The 15,706-nt window shown below is 31.8% G+C and overlaps 1 protein-coding gene across 2 annotated transcripts; it reads right to left on the bottom strand.

The window, feature by feature from the left end:
* Positions 1-222: 222 nt before the first annotated feature.
* On the bottom strand, positions 223-15,457 carry Clec9a (C-type lectin domain containing 9A). Of its 2 annotated transcripts, XM_015489569.2 has the most exons (6): positions 14,811-15,453; positions 13,331-13,411; positions 4,190-4,336; positions 3,067-3,218; positions 1,681-1,802; positions 223-1,028 (listed from the first exon to the last, which is right to left on the bottom strand). In XM_015489569.2, exons 1-6 carry the CDS (start codon positions 15,067-15,069, stop codon positions 896-898), a joined length of 894 nt encoding a protein of 297 aa, XP_015345055.1. In that variant the 5' UTR covers positions 15,070-15,453; the 3' UTR covers positions 223-895. The 2 variants fall into 2 exon arrangements, with proteins under 2 accessions (XP_015345055.1, XP_048651339.1); XM_048795382.1 differs by lacking the exon at positions 4,190-4,336 and having other exon boundaries at positions 14,811-15,457.
* Positions 15,458-15,706: the final 249 nt, after the last annotated feature.

The raw sequence follows: 15,706 nt of genomic DNA, 5'->3' as shown, positions 1-15,706 counted from the left end.
AGTCAGGAAGCTCACAGCTTTCCTTCACTGGGTAACCGATGCTGGCAAGTTCTAGGGGTTCACTTCTCCATGGAACTCTGCAGTCCTGACACAGAGAACAGTGACACTGCAGAGAAAAGCCTTTTCCCCTCAATTCCAATTTGGAAATCCATATCTCTTTCCTTTTACTCTGTCAATCCAACATAATGCCTGAAAGCTTAGAAAATGCATAGGAAGATTTGGCAGGCTGCAAGCTTTACATTTATTTATTTATTTTAAAAAATCAATCAGTTATAACTGGACCACCTCCTCCAATCACATATTGATTTCTGCGTGATATTTATACTGTCTCTGGACAAAAGAAGAGAGGGTGGGGGAGTCTCCTAGTTCTATCTGAAAGAGAGAGAGAGAAAGAGAGAGAGAAGAGGAGAGGAGAGGAGAGGAGATTGAATATAGAGGAAAATTTTATTTGAAGAGGATTAATTGACTTTCAAACATATTCTCTCCAAGTAGTCACTGACAATTTACAGACAAATTTTATTTTCTCAATGGCCCTGAGAGGAGAGGAGAGGAGAGGAGAGGAAAAGAGAGGAGAAGGGAAGGGAAGGGAAGGAAGAAAAGAGAAAGAGGGAGGGAGGGAAGGAAATTATGTTCTTGTTTGTTCATAGAGCATCAGTGTCTGGTCCTCTGTAATTCCAATCAATTTATTGGCAATTTGAACAATGTCAACTGAAATCTTCAAATTGTTGAAGACATTTCCAAGTGAAAATATGAAAGTAAGCGTTGATTTCTAGGAAGCTGGTTTCAAAGCCCATACACTGGTTTACTTCTGTATTTGCTCTTAGTCTTTTTGTGGCAGGTTTTTCAATGGCCTGTTTCAAATACCAGCGTTATAGATCTTTTTGAGCAAATTCTTTCAGATAGAGCATCTTAATGAGCACTTCTCACAGATAAAATATTTCCGGTTGTTACAGTTATCTGACAAAAGGACATTGTCTTTGAGGAATCTGCAGAGCTGGTTGGTTGACTGGGGTCTCTTTGTTGGTAACCTGGAAAGGCAAGTCAGCATATCTGAGGTTAGATGGGAGTGTGACAAGGATGCTTTTGAGGTTAACACATGAGAGAGGCCTTTTTGTTTTAATATGGCACCCTCCTGTGGTGGTTTTATCCTCCTCCTTCAGCAGCAGCAGTTTTGTCTCCATAAAAATATGTTAATGTAATTTTAACAGTGTACGAAGAAAAGGAAGCCATGTATACACAAAGATAGGTGGTAGATAGTATATGTCTCCTGACTCTTAATTCTCAAGGTAGTAGGGTACTTGATTCTGCTCACCAGTCTCTCTAGTTCTATCTGAAAAGTTCAATATGATAATTGCTTAATAATTATTACAATCTGTTTCCCTTAGTGCTCTAAACATTAAGTGATACAGAGAAAATGCACTTGATAATTATGTTATATTGCTCATTTAGACACTCATATTTTGGTTTATTTTCTGTAGGATAATGTTTGGAGGGCTGAGAAGAAGATTTAGAAGCTGTGAAACTACCTCTTCATAACATTAGCTTTAATTTCAATCAGGAGCCTGTGATATTGAAATGCTGATATGTCTCCTGAAGGGAATCCAGTGTGCACAATAAAATTAACCTTTGAATTGCCTCATCATTCTAGTTATTCTCACAACATTTTCCTCTGAGACTTACAGGTCGGGAGAAGGAGAGGAGCCATCTTGCCAAAGCAAAGGTGCCTGAAGTCCATCCTGAGATATTTCCACCCAGTACGCATAGCCTGCTTTGAGCTTCTGCAAGTTTTTGGTGATAAAAACCTATGAGAGAAGATCTGAACATGAACCAAGAAAAAAATAAACCATGAATAAAACTATCATGAAGTATGAATTCTGACATTTTGCCTAGCTGGAAATAAATGGTAACTTTAGTGCTGAAGAAAAAGAGAGGGGGTTATTTAAAAACAACAAAATGAAACAAAAAAGTGGGGATACATCTTATAGATTTTTCTTCTGTTTCTGTATGACCAATGTAGTATTAAAGACAATGGGAAAAAGGCATTTGATATTAAAGTAATTTTAATGAATGGATTCAGAGTCTGACAATAGATGTCAACAAAAAAAAAAAAAAAAAAAGGAAGGGGGTAGGTTATACTGACCCCTCATAAGCAGACGTAAAAAGATTTTTTATATCATATGACACGTGGATCACTCTTTCCTAGTATACTTCAATATTACCAATAGTTTAGGAGATTCCAGAAGCAATGTAACTGCAAATATATTTTGTTAAAAAACATTTATAACTTTCATCATCAAATTTACACAGAAAATAATTTTGTATACCCATAATTATAATAGTTCAAGCCTTCCTAGCTTACCATATATCCTTAACACATTGTTTTCTCACTATTCTTGTAGAAATGAGCTTCAACTAATTACTAAATATAGTCAGAATACATTTTTAATGTAGTAAAAGATATGTTGTAATTATGCATTCTGTTTCATATATATTTATGTGTAGAATGATTTTAGAGAAATATCTTGTTCACTTGTTAAAATATTACTGAACTATGTTTAATATCAACTTAACATTTCATTTACCAAATACTTGGTTTTATTAGACCTATTCATTTCATGACATCACCTCAGTTTTTTATACTTCTGGTTTTCCAGATTATTCTATTTCTCTATAGCATGGAGAAATACATTGGAAAATATATGCAATAATCATGTATGTGTATGTTGAAGTGGGCTACATGTCATGGAAGACTGTTTTTCTTGTGGTCTAGTCTTTTCCTTTTCTTTTTCATTAACCAAGGACATAGAACTAATATACTCTCCTTGACTTCTGTAAAAGCAACCTGATTTTTGCTTCTCCCATTAAAAGGAAAATAAAGCATAGTAATTCCTACTTTATATCTTTTAAGTAATTATTTTTATAAATTTATTTTTATAAGTATTTATTTTTATGAACTTTATAAACTATTAAAAATATTAAAAGAATTCTATCTTAGGAGAATCTTCTTTCTTTTAATAAGTAACATAGTATTTTCAGAGTGACATGTAACCATAAAGCTGAATTTACCATTTCTTCTTTGCTGTCTATTTGTAGAAGACTGGAGCCCTCTTTCAAACAAGCCTCTTTGCTGGCTAGCCAACTTTTCCAAATATCAGAGACATAGTAACAACTCTTTCCATTCTGAATCCAGTTGTCCGAACAAGGACTGCAGTTACAGGCTTTGAATAGAAACATTTCACATTATTGTCACCACTGTAAAAATTAGTAGAATATCTCCCCAGACTAACCCTCTGTCACCTCCAGGAAAACTAAACACTATAACCATGTGCAGCACTTAGCCATTCCCATGTGTAGCACTTAGCAATTCCAGTTTTTCTGATACTGAGAACCGTAAGATTTATATAATACTTTTGACCTACAATAGGTCTCTAAGAGTTGGTTTATTTAAAAGTAATTCGGAGACATTTTTACCCAAATATTTCCTCTTCTATAAAAATTTATATGATTTTCTCAGTTTTATCAATCTTTTCCTTTCTTTGAATTTACAATATTTACAATCTTTTCTTGTTCACTTATTATCTTAGGCCTGTTAATCTTACTGCTCAAATTTAACCTGAAGTGTACTGAATAACTAGATGAATTGAATAGTAAGCCTTGAGTTCATGTTCAGATTCTGAGAGTTAAGCAAGAAATATTTCATGTCTAGCAGACAGAACAAACAGTACAACTTCAGGAATGATTTGAAAACATGTAGGGGAAGAAAATGGAAGAAGGATGTAAATGAACAGTATGCTTATTTTAGGACTTCGACATAACTAAAAGGTAAGCATTAGTATTCAATGTTTGAAGGAATTTGTTTTAAGAAAGAATGTATTCACAAAAAGAAGATCAACTGCATAAAGTAGAACAAAGAGCAAAAATTTGACCAAGAGATCTGGCACAGTTTTACAGGAGAAAAGATACTTAAACTTCCAGAACTGTTGTTTAGCTGCATTTTCTTTTTGAAAACTTAGTGTTTTCCCTATACTATTGGAGTAGATAAGAGTAAAAAGCATCAAAATCATGTCCCCCTACTATAAAATTCTGAAGAACAATTTTGAAGAGAATAAAATATATCATTGTTTTTTTCTGAGGAGTTAGTGCATGCATTTGGATTTCTACTGAAAACAACTGATCTTATATCAATTACCCAAACTGAAAGAGTTTTGCATCAAGGTTTGACAATATTTCATCTGAATGTCATGGTTTCTCTTCCATTGCGTAAAGTTCAACAATGCTCTTTCCTGGTGGATGAGTTTTTCTTGCTGCTGCATTGAGATGGTAGATACCTGGAAAACTACAGACAGGAATACTCATTCCTACCAAAATACTGACATCTTATAACCAAGTAATCCTTCAACACAGACTAAAGAAAGCTCTAAATTACTGATAAGTTTTGAGACTTGAATATGCATTATTTTAGATTTTTGAAAAATTTAAAATTTACATTTTTCAAGCATCAAATGTTAAAATTAGCTTGACACACAAAGATTAAGTATACCATGTTTTCTCTCATATGTAGAAATGAACAAAAATGACAAGAAAATAGAAGATGGATTATTGAAGAAGTGGAGGAATAGGGTAAAATGGAACAGAAGGAAGGAAAAGAAAGAATAGTAGGGAGGGTGAATATAATCAAAGCATAATACGTGTACTCATGGAAATGCCACAGTGAAACCCATTAATTACTACACTTACTATGATTAAGTAATTACTATAAAAAGAATCAAATGTTTCAAGGGATGCAGAGCAAAAAGCCATATTGGTATCCATGTTTTTTTTTTTTTTTTTCAAACTACCCAGTTTCACTAAGAGCAGATGAGTTTATCAATTTCTTCTTTATTTTTCCGAAGATATTTTTAATTTGACAAACCAATGAATATAAAATACTCTTCTCCCCTTTATACAAAGGGTGACAATCTATTTACATGATATTGTACCTTTTATTACTTTAAATATATATTTTTAAAATTTATTTATTTTAATTAGGTACGTATACATATGAAAACAGAATGCATTTTGATTCATTGTACACAATTGCAGCACAACTTTTCATTTCTTTGTACACGATGTAGCAGCATCGCACTATATGTGCACTCATATATGTACCTAAGGTAAGAACTTATATACTTTGGTTCTAGTTCTATAATGACACATCAAAAACTTTCTGTTACTCTTTCATCATACCTGTAAGATTCCATCATGTGAATGTCCTATATTTTTCTATTGCCTTTTAGGTGATTTGTAATTTTTCTTTTATGGCAAAAAGCATTATTGCATAAAGAATCTTAGTCTTACATCACTTTACATGTGCAAGTGTATTTTTAAGATAAGGTCAAAATTTGTGGACATTTAAATTGTATTAGATATTTCCAAACTACCATCCATATTATGAATTTACACGTGTATAGTATAGAAATATGTAGATGTGCAATTATCTTTTTATGTTTGAAGTTAAAGTTCTTTTTACATGAATAAAGTCAGATGTATTTTCCTTTGTATGAAATGTATGATTATATCCTTTGTGATTTTCTCCCTGTTGAGTTTCTAGTCTTTTATTTTTTTATTGTGCTCTGAGAAATAGTTCCAGCAAGCCCCAAATCAGCCTGAGCAGTGTTTTATAAGTTCACAATGGCACTGACCTTCAGAAAAGGCATGAGACATACTGATTAATAGTGTACTTTTATAACCAAGAGTCCAGGAATTAGGGGACCAGATTATACTATCTTGTCAGCATTGTTTATTGATGACAGTATAATATGTGATTTGTCCTTGGTTATAATGAGACCATGAAAGAATTGTGGTGCTGAGCCAGGTTACTTAGCCTCAGCAAAGTTTTGCCTTTGTGATCAGCAAAATATAATAATCCCCAAGTGAGGCTCCATTTTGAGCTCCTTAGGACCAACATACCCTATATACATGTCATTGATTTCAGATCCAGGAGAGAAGCTGTGTCCTCACAGGACACTTTCAGAGTCAGGAAAAGGTGCTACCTCTCCAGGATCCTTCTGATGAGACAGACTTTGGCTAATATATATGTTTACTTTTATGATGTTGTTAAGTTGTGTCCTTACCTTATAATAAACTAGATTTATGAATGCTCTCATTCTGAGTCAGGCGAGTCTCTTTTAGCAACCGACCCTGTTATCTGATACTGTGTGCACAAACATGATGTGGAGGCAGATTTTGTATGATATGAGCTACAATTATGTGTTTCTAGTTTGTATGTTGGGTTTGTGGTAGTTTATGCCACATAGATTCAGTATTTTTGATTAATTTTTAGTAAAAGAGTTTTATATGTGAGATTATACTTCTATATTTTAATTTATATTTTGATGTATGTGGAATTTATTTGATTGTAAATTGTAAGATATAACTTCAATGTTTCCCCCAGGTATCTACAGAGTTGTCTTAGTCATTTGTTGAATATCTTCCACCCCCATAACTCTTCAGTTGCTGCATTTAAATCACTGTAAATATCTAATAAACTACTAAGATTTAGTTTTGTTTTAATTATATTCAGCTCATCTATTTATTTATTCATATTTCAGCATGTCAGGGCCTTAATTACTTTAACTTTGTAATTTGTTTTAGTATCTGATACTTTAATACTGTATTAGTTTTTTTCCCTTACTATTCTGACTAGCTTACTAAGCCCATTTCTTTTAAAAAAATCACTTTATAAAGTAGCTGCCTGTTCCTATTACAGTAAACACTTCTCTTAACATGCATTGAGTATTTATCTTATTTGGTTGTAATAGAATTTCTTGAACTTGCAGTTTAATGTTTTTAATCAATTTTGGAAAATTTTTATTCAAAAGCCTTATAATAGTACTTTTGTCCAACACTTCCTTTTCCACTTTTGGCTCTACTATAACACATATTCTAGTGTTCTTGGGTTTTGTGTCTCTCTCTCACTTTTGTATATTTTGCTCTTTTTTTACAACTCCTTTTTTATTCTCTATATTATTTCTGCTTTATTTTCTAATCTATTAATTTGCCCTTCAGCTCAGGGGATATATTAAACTTTTTTGCAGGGGAAGGGACCAATGGTAGAGCAGATCATTGCTGTTGAAATTGTTAATGTATTATTAAGATATGATTGAACATTTGATACATTTTCATGCATATATTCCTGCAACAGACTATCTTTACAATGGAAATAATGAACTTAACTATCACATAAAAGTTTCATCTTTATAACTCAAATTTTATTTTGAGGCAATGTGAATTCATATGCAGCTACAAAAAAATAATAAAGATTTCAGGTACCCCTGGCCCACTTTCAACCAAAGAGAAACATCTTGCAAAATTATAGGTCAATGACAATACCAGGATATTGAAATCGATATATTCAAGATGCACAGCTTCTCCATCACCATGTATGGCCATCATATTTCCTTTTATAAGTAAGCATACCCATTACCCTCTTGCCCCATCGCTCCCAACACTAATCTATGTTCTAGTTCTATAGTTTTGTCATTTCAGTGATGTCATAAGTGGGATCTTATAGTATGTAACACTTTGTAATTGGCCTTTTCCATTCACAATAATTTCTTGGTGATTCACTGGATTGTTGTCATAAGTAGATAGATAATTCATTTTTTATTGTTGATATGGATTACCACATCTGTTTAACCATTTGCCTATTAAAGAAGATCTGTGTAGTTTTCTGGCTTTGCTCATTTCCAATAAAGCTGCTGTACACCTGCCTGTACAGCTTTTAGTAAATATAAGCTCTCATTTCTCTGAGGGAAATGCTCAGGAGTGCAATTGCTATGTTCTGTTGGGGTAATAAGTTTAGATTTTTAAAAGAAATCACTGTGAGATTTTCCAGAGTGATTGTTCCATTTTACTGAAGTGAGTAAGCCAGCTCTCTTTACTCTCATGAGCACTTGATGTTGTGATTACTTTTTATTTTTAGCTCTCTGAGAGGTGTGTAGTGATATCTCACTGTGGCTTTAATTGCTTTTCGTGAATGTTAATCACATTGATCATCTTTTCTTATGCTTACTTAAGTATATATGCTTAAGTCTGTATATCTTCTTTGAAGAGATGTATTTTGATTTGTTTTTTTATTTTCTAGTTGAGTAGTTTGATCTTTCACTGTTGAGTTTGAAAGTTTTTATATACTTTTTATATTCTAGTCCATTATTGGATGTGAAGTTTGCAAGTATTTAGTTCATCTGTAAATGGTTTTTAATAGTGTCTTTTGTAAGGAAAACATTTTTAATGTTGAGGAACATGCAGCTTAACAGTGTTTTCTTTTTATTACTTATTCTTTTGATGTCAATTCCAATATCTCTGCCTACCCTTAGATACTGAAAAAAAATTCTCCATATTTTCTAAGAGTTTTATAGTGTTTGCTTTATAGTTGACACTGTGACACATTTTCAGTTGATTTTTGATATTTTTATAAGATGTGAGACTTAAGACTTTTTTGCCAATGGATATGCAATTTATACATCAGTATTTGTTGAAAATGTTATTCTGCTTCATAGAGTTAATTTTGTATCTATATAAAAAATCAGCCGAGCATATTTGTGTGACACTATTACCAGGTTCTCTTGTATTTTGTTGCTGTATTGTTCAGTAATACACATAGCCCTCATTAATACTGCTATATGATGTTTTAAAATCAGGAAGATTGTTTCCTCCCTCATTATTCTTGCTTTAACTACTCTAGTTCTTTTGATGCTGCATATGAACTTTAGAATCACATTATCTACATCCACAAGAAATCTTGCTCATATCTTGAAAAGAATTGCATTAAACCTGCAACTCAGGAGGCTGAGGCAGGAGGGTTGCAAATTTCAGGCCAGCCTCAGCAATTTAGTGAAGCCCTGACAAACTTAGTGACATTCTGTCTCAAAATAAAAAATAATGACTGGGGATGAGGCTCAGTGATTAAGCACCCTGGATTCACTCTCTAGTACTTCAAATAAATCAAAACAGTAACAACAACCCCTCTGCCCCCCCCCAAAAAGAAGGAGGCTCCAGAAAACCATAAAAAAGAATTTGTAATGGTGAACATTCAAATAAGAATTATTGAATATGCAGGAAAATGTCACACTTGAATATTAAAGATATACAATTTATACATCAGTATTTATTGAAAAGTTTTTTTTTTTTTTTTTTTTGTTTGTGTGTGTGATCGTTATTTCCCCCAGGGGGAGCAGTAATCTGCATATGAATTTGAGCAAAACTGACATTTTTCCTGTGTTGAGTCTTACAATTCATGAACATGCCCTGTATTTCCACTTAGTTTTTTTTATTTCTTTCATCTAGTAGTTTTCAGCATATACATTCTGAACATGTTTTGTTAAGCATTTCATTGTTTAGAGTAAATACAATTAGTACTACATTTTTAATTTTGATGTTCATGTTCATTACTAAAGTATAAATATAAAATTGATTTTTGTGTATTTACTTTGTATTCTGACTTTGCTAAATGAACTTGTTAGTTCTGAGTAGAAGAGCTGTGCCAGCGCCATTTACTCTGTAGAGATAGTTTAATAGAGAGCTACAGAATTAGCTTCAAATAAGCTCATGACATATTAATAATTATTAACTGGCAGTCATTAAGTGCCTATGTTGTTAAATAGGAGAGAGAATGGCAATCTCTTAGTAAATTAATTAGTTAATTAATTGGTAAATTACTAATTAATTGGCAATCATTAGTAAATTAAAAATAATAAACAATACATGTCAGCCAAATCTAAAGGAGTAAAACTCAGATCTTCTAGAGAAAAATAGGGGAAAAGGAAGAAAGTGAATAGAACTGTAAAATGATTTCTATTTTTTAACAAGAAAAAGGAGGTAAACAAGATCAAAAAAGGACTATCTGATAAAGATAGGCTGATCTTACTTGTAATAAATGAAGTGGCCAAACTCTACTCTTCCTAGCTGCCATTTAGGTTCATGAATTATTAGAAAAATGAAAACAAAGTAAATATTAATTAAGATTGGCCCACTTAAGATCTAGTTAACTCTGCCTTTTGGGGAAACAGGACACAATTTGGCTGTGCTCCTAATAGTGAATATTATAATGAAGGGGAAGATTATAATTTGTAAAATAAAGCAATTTGCATCATCATTACTTTGCCCATCTCCCCCTTACTGGCCAAGGCAGGACACACAATAGGACATTAAATCACATATTTCACATTCTGATTTGTTTTACTCACCAACATTGCTGCTAAAAAGAAAATATTGGAAATCAATAACCAGGAACTAGAGAAAGCAGGAGTTCATGCCCTGCTTCTCTGTGGATCAAGAAACTCTGGCTCAGCTGATTGGATTGTTTTTTCTCTTATCAAAGTTTGGGCCTAACCAGAGTGGGGGAATAGGACAATGGTGTTCTTTATTTTATCTTGTTAGCTATTTGGCAAACTTAGTAAAATGCAATAATTTAATTTTTAGGAACTTGAAATATAAGATGCTTTTTTTTAGATTAGCTGTATTTTAGAAGCGATTGTTGCTCTGTTTATTACTCTCTGATTAGCTTGTACTATACAAAACTATTAAAACTGGAGAAAGGGAAATGAGACTTCTCTTTTTTATCCTAAATGGGAAGCAAAATACTTCACTTTTATTTGAGGTTGGAATTCATTTCCAACAAGTAAGGTTAACATTGTAATTACCTGGGGAAGCATAACAAAATACTTCTAAAACACCCCAAATAAAAATATGTGCTGTACAATGTACATTAAATCTAGCTAAGAATATATGAGAAGACCCAGGAAAATCATAAGGTTGATAACAACAAAAAATAAATGAAAGCTACTACATTTGGACAAAATTCAAAGGAAAAAGTATTACATCTGTGTAATACTTATTTACAGCTATAAGATAAAACAAAAAATCTTTTACTTGTAAGAATTTTCCAGAAATTACTGCTAGTCTTAAACATATTAGAGTCTAGCTAGTGTCTCATTATTTTTATCAAAGTAACTTTATTTTTTTTCAAACAATTTTTGTCTAAAGATATAAAGGAAAATTGGCATATCCTACATTCATAGGATTAAAATATTTTTAAAAAACACAAGCAAGTATAACTGACATAGCTTGTTATCATCATCATTATCATCATCTATCATACTTATATACTCTATTGTTATTTTGTGTAAATTCAAGAAAATATTCTTTTTAAATCAAATTATAGCATAATATACAGTATTTTGAATGTTGCCCTTTTTTTAACCTAATAGTGTACCATGGAGATATTTCTATAGCAGTGCATAAAAAGATTGCTTCTCTTTCTCTCTCCCTCCCCTTCATGGTACTCTATTGTATAGATGAAATATTAGTTATTTAAATGGTCTCTTATTGATGTACCATTTGGATTTTTCCAGTTTTTAAAACTTCCTACTGCTGTGTGTACAAGTTTATCTATAAGAGAAATTTATAATGTGGTATTACTAGGACAAAATTAATTAGTATCATTTACAATAACTAACAATTCTTAGAAATATGATTGTCATAGTTTATCTAAACACATCTCATGCACTAGACAGAGAATAAGACAAAATTATATATATACTGACATCAAGTATTATTAAAGACATTTAAAACGTCCAATGTACTTTTATAGACACATATTATATGATTTTTTTATCATCTGATTGTTGTAGTTGGACACTCTAGATTTTATTTTTATATATAACCAAATTTTATATTCCATTCACTTGACAATATTGCTATAAGATGTTATCTATTCAGTTAATTTTGTTCTTAATCAGATACAGCTTTTTAAATTTTTAAGTTTCTTTTATTCCCTTAATATTTATAAAAGAAACATTGAAATTTATTTTATAGAATTAATATTTAAACTACATCTGCAATGAGTTCAATATGGATTTTTGTGTTGTAAAGTTAGAAAAGAGGTTGGAACTATTTCATTAAACATCCCAAGTTTTGAAGGGGACCAAATTATATTCTATGCTTGTATGGTTATGTCAAAATGTACTACAATATTAAGTATAACTATAATAAACTAATAAAAAATAATAAAAAAGGTTCTCAGTTTTTACTGAAGAATATCAAGATGTTTACTGACTTACCATTAGTTCTATTTAAATGAATTTTTCTAGTGTGTTTGATAAACAGATATTTAACATATGAGCATCTTAATAGATGGACTAGAATTTACTTAAAATATTGAAAACAAAACAGAAGGAGGGTAGATGGAGAAGGGAAGCTTTCTGGAATTTCTAACATTTGTGTTGGGCTGTGTTATTTCATCTGAGGAGATACACAGGGTAACAAGAATGATTTGAGTTTTAAAATAGTTCTCTAAGAATCATTAGAAAATTCATCTTCTAGCACTATGTGAGCAAGTTCAAGCTTGTCAAAGAAAATCTAACACTTTCCTTTAGCCTTCTCAGAGCTCATTGTACTTCCTGTTCAGCAGATGCCTCTGAGATAGAGAAATGATTTGCCAAGGTCATCACAAAAATTATCCAAATATAACCTCCATCACTATCTTTCTAAGCATATTTTTTCAGTGCTAGCAGAAGCCATATTAGAGGTTCTTAGTTTTTTTTTTTTATGGATTTGGAAACTCCATAATTGTTCTATTTTATAAAAATTTCATGTGCTAGACATGGAAACATTTCTCTAATATGAATAAAAGGAATAAACCAGTGTGCTTAAGTATGGCTCAAATATAGCTCTTAGCTTTGCTTTAAACATTTGAAATTGTACCTTGCTTAATGTGCAGTGAAACACATTAAAATAATCTGAAAAAGTAATTTGGAATAACTGTATATTAGAAGAGTATATCTGAAATCTTTCAATCCTTTGGCATGCTAATGTGACTCACAAATAGAATCAGAATAATAGTAATGAGAGGGAGATTGTAGCTCAGTAGTAGAGTGTGCCTAGTGTATGTACAAGACCCTGGGCTTGATCCCTTGCACCATGAAATAAATAAAAGAAAGAAAGATGAAAGAAAAAAAGAAAGAAACAAAGAGTAAGAAACTATTCTCATTGTTTTTTTCTCAAGGAAATATATAAGATTAGATTTGAGTTAAATAATATGTAAGCCATCATTGATGTTATCAGTAATATCCAAGTGCACATAGATACATAATAAATAATTATCCTATAATTTAAATCAGAAAACCTTTATTTATATCATTTAGACACATTCAAATAGTTTTTAACTGGTTTTTCATTCACTTGGAAATCATGAAGTTTTTATGTAATGACATACATATAATTATATGAACGTGTAATTTATAACTTATATATGTTAATAGATTTTTAAAAAATATTCTTTTGTACTTACATTTGATGCCCAAGAAAATGGATGTTGTTAACAAGCCTATGCAGAAAATCCATGAAATCGCCATCACAACACAGTATGTTCCTAAACATGAAATTGGGACAACGAAATTGAATTAGAGAAAGTACCAGCAAGGGATGGGTCAGAGATAAGATGAGGCTGAGCAAAAGAAGGAATTTATACTGGTGCGTTCTCACTGGAAAATTATGGAGGCCTGGAATTTTTAATTATGTGTAATAGGAGAAAGAAAGCCTTTTTAAAAACTTTTTGAAATGAAAGTGATAATTTGGAATGCATCTGATTTGGAAAATGTCAAATAGATTTAATAGTACACCTCTCGGTCTTTATGCATAGTATCACAACCTTACTAATTAATTACATGTTTTATTTTTCAACAGTCTTTAGGAATTGTCACAAGCCAGGGAGCTGCCTTGAATTTTTGAGAGCAAGAATGCAGTTGTATCTCCCATACCTCTTTTAAGTATCACTTAAATATGACTGATTAAAATATATTTCTTTATAAGTTATATAATTTTGGATGAAGAATAAATTTTTCCAGCTAATTTTATAATTCTTAGGAAGGAAAATTTAAGAATGTGTGATTTATTATATTAACACTACTCAAAGAAAAATAAATAAAATTTATCTTTAGATAGTGTGGTAGGGTTCCTTATCCTTGGTACCTGTAAATAGTATTTTATGTGGCAATAGACACTTTGAAGATGTTACTAAATTAAGGATTTGGAATGGGAGGTTTACACTGGCTTATTTGGATTCTTATAAGCAAGAATCAGATGATTAGAGACACAAAATGTGATGAAATGATAGAAGCAAAGAAACGTTAAGGTGTTATGCTATTGGATTTGCAGATGAAAGAAGAGAGCTTAGAGCCAAAGAAAGCAATAAATGCAAGTCTAGAAACTAGAAATGACAAGGGGATAGATTCTCCTGTATAACCCTACCAACATCTTGGTTTTGGCACAGTAAAATCCATTTCAAATTTTGATCTCTAAAATTTTAAAATGATAAATTTATGTTGCTAAATTTATGATGACTTGTTGCATCAACAGAAACACACTAATGCAAATATTAAATAAGAAGACATAACTGACTACTATAGCAGGCAGCTCCAGGATGATATTTTTTCACTTTTCCCATTTTTTATTTCTTAGTATTTATCAAATAATTTAGAGAGTGTTTGATACAAGAATTAAAATGATATAATTTATTTTACTTATTTTCTAAATCTTGAAATGCATCTTTCTTTATTTCTTAAGAGAAAAGGAGACATATTTGTTAAGTCTCTCATTCTTTTCTTTTTTCACCTTTATTTACTCCACTTCATTTCATTTAGTATGTCAGGCATATGAAAATATTCTAAGTAGATTATCTCAGATTAGAAAAAAATAAATCTTAGACTCATCATAGAACAAGAAACAAAGCAGAAACTCAAGTCTTACCCTAAAAAATTAGAACTCATTACCTGAAAGTTTGGTGGAAGTCAGACATTTCTGAGAAGTTTCTGATGTTGGATTATCCCACTGAAGAGAGGTGTATATTTCTTCTTCGTGCATGGCTGAGAGGCTTTGATAGGTAAAGCAGCCAGTCCATGCAGGAGGCTGATACAAACAGCTCCATTTGTGGTTAGGAGCAAGTTGGTGAATGAAGTGAAACTGGCTACTTTTTTCGCAGTAGTGGGAAAATATGTTTGGGTTTAAGGAATAGAACTGATGCATTTTCATTTGAAAGTGGAAGTTTTTGAAGTGTAATTGGTAAAGAAGGAAATGAGATCGTATTGAACTTGATATGGCCAATGGTAGAACATGGTTCTGCTCTGGTTTCCAAAGTGTCACAAATACAGAAGGTGATGGCCCTGGGTTAGTTTAGAAAGGATATATGTGCAAACAATGTCCTTCTATTTGGCACAAGATATGAAGCAGAGATATGGCTTAGACAATGGAGATACAAGGAATATCACAATGGGCAAACCAGGATGTAGATCATCACTATGTGTCCTTAAGAAAGTTAGGAAGGGATTTCATTCCTAAAATAAATTTACATGCTGTATGTTAATTTGGGTAATACTAACAGCTGTGATAAGTAAACCTCAAATATCGGTTAGCACTATAAAATTTTTTTTTTCTCACAAAACACCTTAGCTCCAGTAATCTTGAATGGTGGACAGCTTTTCTCCCAACGGGACCTGGATTTCTGGCACATTGTGATACATTGATCCTCTACTTCTATCCACTGGAAAGGAAAAAGAGAAAGTGGTAGATTCACACTTCTTGAAAGCCAAAACCTAGAATTAAAATGTATCACAGCCACATCTACCAAGGGCATATCCATATATGGATATAAAGGTTAGGTTTGACAAAT

Source organism: Marmota marmota, unplaced genomic scaffold, assembly GCF_001458135.2.
Source record: "Marmota marmota marmota unplaced genomic scaffold, marMar, whole genome shotgun sequence".
Taxonomy (NCBI): Eukaryota; Metazoa; Chordata; class Mammalia; order Rodentia; family Sciuridae; genus Marmota; species Marmota marmota.
This window is presented reverse-complemented; position numbering and strand designations above follow the sequence as displayed.

What these genes read in the sequence shown, in the direction of transcription:
- Clec9a (XM_015489569.2), bottom strand. Translation starts at nt 15,069, where the DNA reads ATGAAAATGCATCAGTTCTATTCCTTAAACCCAAACATATTTTCCCAC. An exon ending in GACTTCCACCAAACTTTCAG is followed by an intron (nt 13,412 to 14,810) that starts GTAATGAGTTCT and finishes TTTCATGTTTAG; the next exon opens with GAACATACTGTGTTGTGATG. An exon ending in TCCTCTCCTTCTCCCGACCT is followed by an intron (nt 1,029 to 1,680) that starts GTAAGTCTCAGA and finishes TTGCCTTTCCAG; the next exon opens with GTTACCAACAAAGAGACCCC.